Source organism: Zeus faber, assembly GCF_960531495.2.
Source record: "Zeus faber genome assembly, chromosome: 19".
In the NCBI taxonomy this organism is placed as follows: Eukaryota; Metazoa; Chordata; class Actinopteri; order Zeiformes; family Zeidae; genus Zeus; species Zeus faber.
In genome coordinates this window covers 15,129,373-15,140,371 of record NC_137206.1, presented here as the reverse complement: position 1 = coordinate 15,140,371, position 10,999 = coordinate 15,129,373, and the positions used below count along the sequence as shown (strand labels likewise).

Below are 10,999 nucleotides of genomic sequence, written 5' to 3'. Positions count from 1 at the left end.
ATGGGGAAGAAGGGAAAGAAAGAGAGCGAGGTACCTTCCAAAGAAGTGGTAAGATTTCAAAACAGCAATCACTCTACGTCGACGTCTCTTGCAGCTACACTTCCCTTTTAGGTATTTACTGAGCTTTGAAATTCAACAAAAGCGACCCAGATGAGGAGTCAGCCTGGAAGAAGTACACGGACCTCTAGTAGAAAGTACAAACACACTGACACCAAATTATTCAAGTAAAAGTTAAAGCACCATGTTTACCACATTTGTGCTTAAGTAAAAGTATATAAGTACATGATTATGTAGTATCGTAAGTATAGTAAGTATTATATTCAATCAAAATAACTTGTCATATCATATCCAGTACCCTGATATAACAGAACAAATAGTATAGGAACGAATAGTGTCACGATAATATGGTAAATCCTAAACCAGCAGTTTGATAGATCCAGCCCCTGATATAGAAAACAGGAACTGTTAGGAATGTAGTAGGTATTTTTTTATTTTTAATGTAGAGGTGGGGAAAGGCTCCCAAACTGAATATGCTCAGTAAGTACAAATAATTAAAATTGCACGGCATGATGTGAATGTGTGTGTTCTCTCCTTTTCGGTGATTTAGTGGTCAAAACACAATGAATTGATTTCATTATTTTTGAAACATTGACAGGCGGCAGATGGTGGTGGGGTAAAAACTGTGGTCTCCCCACAGTTTGACCCGTTGCCAATTGAGAGCAGAACGCCAGCCACAGTAGTGCTGATGCTGAAATCTCTCGAAGAGGAAATCCTGGTCAAAGCATGTGAGGCTTTATACAAATTTGCAGAGAAAGGTACCCAACACACCATCTGGCTGCTTTCCGTTTACGGATTATAATACCTGGATATTGCCTTCTCGTGACATTTTTTTTTTATACAATCCGTATTTAATTTTTTCACAGGGGGCATTAAGGGCAGTGATGTTTTTTTCATTGTTAACCCCTTGAGTTTGATTTGAAAAATTCTGTGTTTTGATTTGGTAAAAAAAGGTTGCACATAAACAACAAATATGACTTTTAAATGGTAATATTCAATACTTTACTCTTTTCTTCCCTGACCTTGGCATTCACTTAGCTATCTTTCAAGAATGCATAGGGGCGTTTCCCCTGATATTTACTTTTGTGCCTCTATTGGGGTAAACAACATTCTAAATGCATAATTACAAAAAAGTATAACTATCCATAACCATCTACACTTCAAAAATTCCCTATTGCTTCACAGAAATATCTGCTATTGCCACTGAAAAAAGTAGAGTAGACACACACAGATGTACACACAGACACACACACACACACACACACACACACACACACACACACCCCTGCTCACTGTGTCCCTCTGTCGTCAGGAGATGAGAACAGGATATCTCTGCTGAGGCTCGGGGCCCTGCCGCCTCTTAGTCGCCTCATTACAAATGAAGACAGACTGGTCAGACGCTATGCCTTCATGGCTCTGGGCACTATGGCCACCAATGGTATGTGGGACAACAAATATTGTTGACTGAGGGAAAAGTTTGTCGGCGCATGATGCAAATTGCTGTTTCACTGTCGTCTGTCACAATGCGAACGACCTGCTGACTGGTTGACCAGATGGTGTAAATGTATGCGTAGTTGTGCGTCTAGTTGTTTTAACCAGTGATTGGTGGCTGGAAGTGAGACAACCCTCACAGTCTGGCGGAGCTTACTCAATGAACGGCTGATTGCATGACTATCTTAACAATATCTGCACGTTTGAATATCTTCCATATTGAGGAGGCGTTCTTACGGTCATGGACATTACAGGAACCAGCCAATGTTGTTGCATGGACTTTCTAACTGGTTGGAGGACGCACTGGCTCACTGACTGCATTTGCATATGCCGCAGCTTCATCTTTGTTTTCTTTGAAAGGTGAAGTAAAGAATGCCCTGAAGAAACTCTATGTAATTCCATCGATTGTTGACAAACTGTCGCCCGAAGGTGAGTCCTAACTTCTGAGGGTTTTCTCACAATAACGGAAGTCCAAAATCAGGCATCTACATTGTGGATCATGCACTTTCATGTGCTTAATTTACAGTTGTGATAAGGATGCGTGTGTGTGCACCGTGTAGCCCTATCTTTTGTGAGTGTGTGGTGTTTGATTCTGATATGCATTCCCGTGTTCACATTCACCCCATCGCTTAGAGGAGACGGTAGTCCTCGAGTTCGCCACCCTGTGCCTGGCCTCCCTGTCGGTGGATTTTGTCAGTAAGGCGGAAATCTACGAAAGCAAGGGGCTGCCCTGTCTCATCCAGCTCCTCTCCCATCCAGACCCGGACGTCATCAAGAACTCTCTCGACACCCTCATCAATCTGGTTCAGGTGGGACCTCGGCAAATCCTCCGCGCCGCCAAGTGCCTCCCGACGAGAACGTTCAATTTTCATTCCTTAAAAGAAAAGCTGAATCGCCTGAAGCCTAAAGCGGTTTCATACCCGTTTTTTTTTTTATACCCGATTTGGTGATATAAGGATTTCATGGTCTTCACCCATTTCATCCTACGGTGTGTGTGTTTGTGAAGGATCATGCTAGTCGGGAGGCGATGTGCGAGCTGGGCGGGATCCCCCCGCTGTTGGAGCTGTTGAAGTCAGACTTCCCGGTCATCCAGCATTTGTCCTTAAAGATCCTGCAGAATGTTAACACCGATGATGACACGCGCATCGCTTTCAGGGAGGAGCAGGGTTTTGAGAAGCTCATGGACTTCCTTGACAATAAGGTAGCCATTTAAGCGTGTGCGCGGCGAAGAGCCACTTCGCTCCCTCTACTCGAGTCTCATTTTCTCCCCCCACCCCACCGGGTTTTTCTGACTTTTCCCTGCCTGTCTCTCCCCTTCGAGGACTTCAAAGACCTCCACGTGGAGGCTCTACAAGTGGTGGGTAACTGCGTGGCGGACAGGGAGAGCCTCCAGCTGATCCACGAGGTGGGAGGACTGACCAGGTTGATGCATTTTGTCCTTTCGCCCGCCCTGCGCGATATCCAGTCCAGTGCCGTCAAGTGCATCGCCAGGGCTGCACTGGACCGTAAGCAGGAAGAGAGACCGCCGCAGTTGCATTCTAATTCGTGTAGGAATGTGTTGCCTATTGATACAAATGAATATGTGCATTTTTGTAGCCGAGAACCGAAGGATTCTCCATGAGCATGACATGGAAAAGGCCCTGGTGGAGCTGTTGTCCGTGGAGGGCGACAGTGTGAAGATAGCGGCCTGCCATGCTGTGGCCACCATGTGCCTCCATCCAACAAGCAAAGATACCTTCAGAGACTTGGGTAAGACACACACACACACACACACACACCCACACCCACACCCACACACACACACACACACACACACACACATGCATGTGGACTTGTCTTACACTACAATCCAGGCATGAACACACACACACACACACACACACACACACACACACACATACACAAAAGTCAAGCATGCATACATTCAGACACAGATGCCTTTGTAATTTAAATAACAATGCAGCGCTAACACCAACACACATGTTTACCCGGGTTTGCCCTGTGTGTGTGTGTGTAATACATTATGAACGTGCACGAAAACAAAAGGCGTTTTCGCACCGAACAGTTCTGGGGATTCCCCGAGGGGAAACTAGGAACTGGGGCGGTCCCTCCGAGAACCAAATACTTTCAAGGGCTTTTTTATCTGATTGTGTTCCCACCGGCAATAGGAACTCTCGAGCGACGTCGGCCAATGAGGTTTCAGCACGAGTTCTGTGTTGAACTGACGCCGTGACCCTCACTCATTTCACCTTATCAGTCAACCAAAATCTGTCTCTGAACAAATTCGAGGCAAGAAATAAGCAATCCAGTGGCTCAATCTAATCACTCATATTAGATCTACAAGAGGTCATTTAAAAGTTTGTTCTGACATTCATAAGGCAAGGGCACACATTAGGACACCGCGCTGGGATTTTTTTTTCTATTCAGTTCACGCCGGAAAATAAAATAAATGAAATATTTTGTATTGTTTTTCATTTTTATTGGTTATTTTTTTATTGAGTGTACGTGGGCCGGTCCGCCACCCAGAGCGATTTGACTCGACCGGGCGGACTGTCCTCCGTGCACCTGGGGCGAGGGACCGTGCACTTACACCTGGACCAATCACCGTGCACTTACGTCGCTGAAGGTTCCTCCCTCTAGTCCCTGAGAGCTCCAGAACAGCGTTCTAAGGACTGTGAGCGTTCCTAGTTCCTGCAGTGCGGCAACAAATAAAAAAGGGATGGTTCCTCCAAAAGTTCTTAGAGCTATGAAAAAGTTCCTGCGGTGCGTGAGCGCCTAAATTCATGCATACACGCACATTTCTGCTTCCTACACCAAGCAACCACTACGTGCGATTGTGAATTTGTAGTTGTGCGTGCGTGCGTGTGTGTGTGTTTCAGATGCAATCCCAGCAATAGTGCCGTTGATGAGCCAGGAGAGTTTGGAGCTGACACAGGCGGCAGTAATGGCCCTCTCCAGCCTCACGCTCAACGATCATGACACTGCCCTGTGAGTCGCCCCACGGCCTGGACGCCCGCTTGATTTCTGCATCATCAGAGATCACTTTTCTGAACGGAATTGTGTTATTTATCAGAACAAGTCGGAGGAGATTTGAGTTTGGTTGATGTATAAACAGGTAATATTGCTTAACATGCTCATATTAAAGACGTGAAACTCCCACGAAAGGTTAAAAGTGACCTACTGACCTATTCTACTGCTACTCTACAAGCTCAGACTACCACCATTACCTCTATGGTGTCCCTTAGTGCCGTGTATGAGGCCGAAGGCGATGAAATCCTGGTCCAGCTGCTCCAGGTCAACAGTTCCTCTGTGGTGTCGCACGCCGCCGCCACCCTCGCGAACATGGCGGAACAGGACCTGCTCCGAGGGAGAATCCTGGCGCACGGAGCCCTTCCAGCGCTGGCGGGGCCCCTGCAGTCCGCCGACTCAGACATCCTGGTGCAGGCCACCCGGTGCCTGGCAGTGCTCACCTGCGACGCAGAGGCTAGGGCTGAGGTAGTGCGTGCGTGCGTGCGTGTGTTGAAATAATGTATATGTGAGGTAAAATTGTAATGTTCGATAGATAAAAATAATGTTTTTATGTTAAACGTTGAATCCTAATGCAAATGTTACCGTGTTTTCTCGTGTTCACCTTTTCCTATATAGCTCCATAACATGGGCTGTCTCCCTCACTTGGTCAGCCTTCTCTGCTCCCACCACAAGGATGTCCGAAGCAATGCATGCTGGGCTATCAGTGTCTGTGCCAACTGTGAGGACAATACGATAGAAATGTGCAAGCACGGGTAAGATATGGACGCCATGAGCTAATGGAAGATGAGAGCTTCTTTATTCTCCTGCAGTAATATATTTTTGTGTCTCCAGTTTTAATTCATTGTATTTTCTGTTTTGTATTTTTGACACAGTTACCCAACGATCAATTTTTTCTATAAACCTGTTATTAATGAAGCACCAGAAAACACTGGAAATAATTGTATATATCGGGTTTATATAACGATGTTATCTAGATAAGACCTATAAGCCTAACCAAGCAGTCTGTTAAAAGCCACTAGATGGTGCTAGAGGCTTTGTCCAGTGTTTGTTACCCTGTACATGTGAGTGAGTGTTTTTTTTTCTTTGATAAAATAACAAAAATAAAGTGTAATGGTTTTTTAATGCATGTTTTGTCTTTGTAAATTTGACTCCGCAGAGCTTTGGAGTTGCTTCATGAAATCAATAGTTCGGTGTGTCGTAAGAACAGGTTCAGTGAGTTGGCCGAGATCAGGCTGCTGGACTCCAGCCTGCCAGTGAAATACAGTATGATGGGCCGCTTGGCTTCCACAGAGATTACCACTGATGGCTTCTACGATGCTGGACAGGTGTGTGTGTGTGTGTGTGTGTGTGTGTGTGTGTGTGTGTGTGTGTGTGTGTGTGTGTGTGTGTGTGTGTGCGTGTGCGTGTGCGTGTGCGCGCGTGTGCGCGCGTGTGTGCGCGTGTGTGTGTGTGGGTATGTGTGGTTGGGAGCGGTGTCAGCTGTGTGGGATTTCTTCATAATGGAGTTGTAGCTCGATAAATCTAAAATTAAGTAATATCCATTTCCACCGGAAAGCATGCTATAACTGATATGACACTAACGGTGTGCCAAATTTGTGAAACTTTGAGATGCCTTCATAGATTGTATTAGTTATCTGATAACTTTGACCGATTTGCGGTCAACTTATTGCCTCTGCTTGTGCACCAGGTTCGTCCGGGTCACAGGGTCCTGACGCTAAAGGAGCTGGCCAGTGAGCCGCTCAACCAGCACCGGCCCATCTTCTTTGTGAACGCAGCAGCTGAGTATGAGCCTTATTGCGCCCCAACCCTTTACATACACCGCAAATTCATTCAAATGAAAATAGATTTATTTGAATCAAAGGCACATGGATGCCTTATGTCACTCAAAATACCTCGAGGGGCATTTTCTATATTATATATATATTTTCTAGACCATTTTGACTGTTAAGGTGATGATCAACTTTCTGGGTAATATTGACAACATTACATTGAAACATTGTCTGAACAAGTTTGTTGTTATAAATGTAATTCTGTAAAAGAGCAAAATTATATTACTATAACATTTTTGAAAATGCATCAACGAGTGCGAACAAATGAAGGACATCTCTTGTTCTTTCCAATACACAATGCACTGAGTTGTAGAGTGACATTTTATTTATGTTTTGTCTTTAAAGTGCAGCGTCCACAGGACAGCATGGCATGGCCGTTTTGCCTTTTCACAAAAACAGCAACAATTCAGGCAAATAAAATACAGTACAAATAAAAAATACAAATAAAACAAAAAAAACCCCAAAAAAAACACAGGAGCTCAAAATGCAAAGAAACCCTGAAACCTTCGATCATCTCGCTCAGAAAAAAAACACCAACACAGGGCCCCATTTCCCACAATCAGTGGGGAACTAGAGCGTTAACCACAACCCAACAACATATCCGTGCCAACAGCTCGTCAAACATTCTCTTTCTCAAACAAATGTGTGCGATGTCCTCAAAAGGGAGTTTCTATTGGAGGTGGTAACATTTTTTAGGACTTTTCAAGTCAACAACACACCGTCACCCTCCCTTTATCTCCGCCGTTCCTGCCCCCTCTTTTGGGCCCCGCGCGGTAAACAATCCCCTTCCTCGACGACGAAAAAAGGGCCTTTGTGTTGCAACAACAGATTTCTGAACATGCACACAAGCCTGCATAAGCAAGTACCTACACACACACACACACACACACACACACACACACACACACACACACACAGTAAGGATTAAATGCTCAGGTGAGCCTTTTGGCTTCCCTGAGCATTCCACTCGCCAAAGCGTGCTGCCCCTGCTTTTAGGCTGCCTCACTTTTGCCCCGTTTCAAAAACACGCCCGGCACACTGAGTGCAAACAACCTCACGGCCTCAACGGGAATCCAAAGCTGTCAGCTCCTCCCCGGGTCAACCCTGCAAACGACGCTCGGCCCTAATAGTACACACCGCACAGTAGTTTGTTCCTCAAAAAATGAAAAGCTAAAGCGCTTTGCCCTTGATATTATTTTACCCTAACCCTTGAACCAATCTCTTCCCCTCCACTGCTTTAGCGGGTAGAAGGCTGCTGCCTGGGGTTTGTTACGGGGAGGCGGGAGGGCCTCCACTTCACACTGTGTTCTGCTGCATGCCAAGCAGCTCCCTCACAGAGACCGCTTGGCTGTGCTGGGAAAACAGGGTCATCGGGAACAAAACTCCGAGGCTCACACACCATTTTATACCACACGCGCACACACACACACACACACACACACACACGCGCACACACACAAGTACACACACAAACACAGACACACATGCACACACACACATACACATGTTTTGAATCAAGTTGTTCAAATAGCAAGGTTGCCGAATTCAATTTCCTTAAGAGTCCATTGCATATACTTGCTTATATTCACTCATCTCTTACCCCGATGCTTGTATTAGAGTGCAGGAAGGGCCACACGAGGAGAGGCACGAGAGCCCCACGGAAACCTCCAGAAATTCTCTATCGTTCAAGAGAGGCAGCGCCACACCCAGGTGTCTAAGGTAAAAGGTCTGTCCTGAACCGCTCCCTATGGCCTCCATGATTTGGGAGTGTTATTCCATTTCAAGTGTGAGTGAAATACCAGCGGACCGGCCCAAGGTGGGAGGGGATACTAATTCCACCACTTGGTCACTATTCCCCATTGACATGGTATGTCTTCATTATTGGCCACTTTTAATACAGACATTTGTTAAAAAAGTAATAGGAAAAAACGTTCTTTAATGAAAGTGGAGGCCTAGTTTTAATTTCACGACTGCATAGTGTTAGGGCCTTGGATGTTGGTTTGGGACTTGGGGTCACGTTTTAAAACCCTAAGTGAGAACATTTTGTAAATCTTCAAAAGCTACTTTGGCGTTGGTTTGTTAGGCAGACTTTCCAGTCGGATTGGAAGATACAGTTGCACAGCCCAAGTATAGGAATACAGCTTTTAACCAATTTATTACAATACAGGTTAGGATCGCACTATACAGTATATGAAATTGAATTAATTATTTACAATTTAGATTAATGGTATGTGGGCATTTTGAGTTATCATTCTCAAATACCAAGAAAAAAATGTCATCATTTTTACCTGAGAGCACATTTTGCTCTGATGAATTAAATCATTGAATATTACTTATGGCTGCTCATTCTTTGTTCTAAAAAATGTAGGACATCAGAGCACATTACAGAACAAAGCATTGACAATTCGATTTGCAAAAAAAAATTTTCAGCGGTACGTATGCATTGTAGTGTGTGATTCTGTGATTCAACATTTTGAAGCACGTGAAGGTATTTTTTTTTTACGCATAAAGAAATATATATTTCTTTATGGGTAAAAATAAACAAATATATTTATATTCATAATTTAAATTTTTTTAACCTTTATGAACCATTACTTAATTACCTTGGCATTGCCCGTCTCCGTTTTCCTGCTGTCTGTGCAGCAGAGGGAGGTCCAAAGGGAAGAAGGAGGAAGAAAAAATAAAAGATGGGGAGGCCCACAGCGACCAACATGTGGAGAAGCCGTGGGTGGTGCCGTATGACAACAAATTCAGGTCTTTAGTGGCTGAGGTCACGGACTCCATCCTCCCGCTGAACAACCAAAAAGAACAGTACATTGCCTTGGCCAGGTGACCGGCACACACGCAAGCATAAAACACCGATGGATGTGACTTATTAGCTGACAAGGCAATCGACAAATTAGACCAAGCACACGGCTATTGAACAACCATTAGTCTCTGTGTTGACTTTGACCCGATCGCCGCTTTCACTGTTTCCCAGACTGGTCAGCAAGGCCATGGGCGGAACAGTGGAGATGGAGAGGTTGTACGAGTTACCCTGGGAGCTGCACCACAGCAAAGTGAAGTTCAACACACGCTCCAACATCGTTCCCATCGGCAGCATCTGCAAAGGAATCTACCCCCACCGGGCGATGCTTTTCAAGGTAGGGCGGGGCCCTCCTGACTTGGCATCCCAGCACTCAACGGGATAAGCGTCTCTCCCCATGCGTTGCTCTCTTTTTATCTTCGTTATTAAACAGTGTGGTCCTACGCTCCCGCAGTGCCTGGCTGATCGTGCCGGACTGAGCTGTACCCTGGTGCGAGGGGATTACAACCGGGCTTGGAACGAGGTGCTGCTCTCCGAGGGGACCCCCTTAACGCCCGGGGGACCCCGCCATCCCTGTCTCTACATCGTTGACCTCATACATCAGCCTGGCAACCTGATGAGAGCTAACACACCTCGTGCAATACAATACCAGAGTATATGATAGGAATTATAATAACGATAACATGCACAGTAGGCAACTCAAAGTGAGAAACAATTACCGTATAAAAGGCAATAGAAAAGCAGCAAACAAGCAGCAAGCAAACTAGCAAATGCATTTGATAGAAATTAGGTCAATATTATATGCAATTTTCGTTTTGGGTCATCAATTCAGACCTTGAGGGTCATTCCTCATTGAAGGATTTTTAATCATTATTGTTCTTGAACCACTCCAAGCAATTCTCATAGAAGTCTCAAAATAGTCCTCACGACAGTTGGGGGCCCTTTTCAACGGATTACCTATAAAACACACACTATCATTCCTCAGTGAATGTCTCTTGAATCACCGCTCTTGAATTCACTCAATCCTCAAGTCATTCTCTCACAACAGTTTAGTTTAGGGCCCTTTCTCCAAAAATCCCTCTGGTGGACTGTCCGTCGCCCCACCTGGCTCACGCCACAGCCGCTTGAGCTTGTCAAGTTTGGAAACACGTCCTTCAGCGCACAAACAGATGACATAGATCCTCTATTATTACTTATTATTATTTATAATTTAACGCAATCCTTCAATACTCCTGTTGAGATCGGAAGCCCAAACTTTCTGTGAGTATAATATGAAGACAAAGTAGAACAATAAAAGCATTAAAAGAATAAAACCAAGTAAAAACAAAACTTTGGATTTGTTATTACTTGTGGGTTGCTGAATTGTATTCTGTATAGCTGTTAACCAGGGCACGATAAACTATATGAAAAAATTTGCCTTTGTGATTTTAATTGTATTATTATTATTATTATTATTATTATTAATAATAATAATAATAATAATAAGAAGAAGAAGAAGAATAATAATAAAGTTTGCCATTTATCTTGTTCTATTTATCTATCATTTTTTTGCTCAGTTTGTGCACAAAAATAAAAATATAAAAGCTGAAGATTGTTCTTGCTTCTCTGTTACTTTCCATTATCTCACTGTATCCTGTAACTACATAGAAAGAGGCAGACAGAGATAAACTCCACTAGTCAGAACTGGTTGCATCTTATCTGCTGTTTGTCTTTCAACTTATTTCCCAAGGACTGTCCTGCAGATTATTTTATGGGAGGGGTGTCCAAGCGATATGCAATTCTTATT

General features: G+C 44.3%; 2 protein-coding genes across 2 annotated transcripts in view; both read left to right on the top strand.

Annotated features, from left to right (window-relative positions):
* Nucleotides 1-9,874, top strand: armc3 (armadillo repeat containing 3; the record flags this gene model as incomplete). The annotated part of the gene is made up of 17 exons (XM_080020384.1): nucleotides 1-48; nucleotides 698-815; nucleotides 1,370-1,495; nucleotides 1,909-1,977; nucleotides 2,182-2,357; nucleotides 2,555-2,749; nucleotides 2,870-3,053; nucleotides 3,145-3,297; nucleotides 4,428-4,536; nucleotides 4,794-5,043; nucleotides 5,194-5,330; nucleotides 5,735-5,903; nucleotides 6,266-6,360; nucleotides 8,025-8,126; nucleotides 9,051-9,236; nucleotides 9,388-9,550; nucleotides 9,668-9,874. 17 exons carry the CDS (start codon nucleotides 1-3, stop codon nucleotides 9,872-9,874), a joined length of 2,487 nt encoding a protein of 828 aa, XP_079876510.1.
* A 22-nt stretch (nucleotides 9,875-9,896) lies between these two features.
* msrb2 (methionine sulfoxide reductase B2) overlaps nucleotides 9,897-10,999 on the top strand; it is a gene marked incomplete at both ends in the record, with an annotated part of 3,297 nt that continues 2,194 nt past the window's right edge. The window contains one exon of the mRNA XM_080020383.1: nucleotides 9,897-9,903. Coding sequence (XP_079876509.1) covers nucleotides 9,897-9,903 — 7 coding nt within the window. The remainder of the gene's footprint in view (nucleotides 9,904-10,999) is intronic.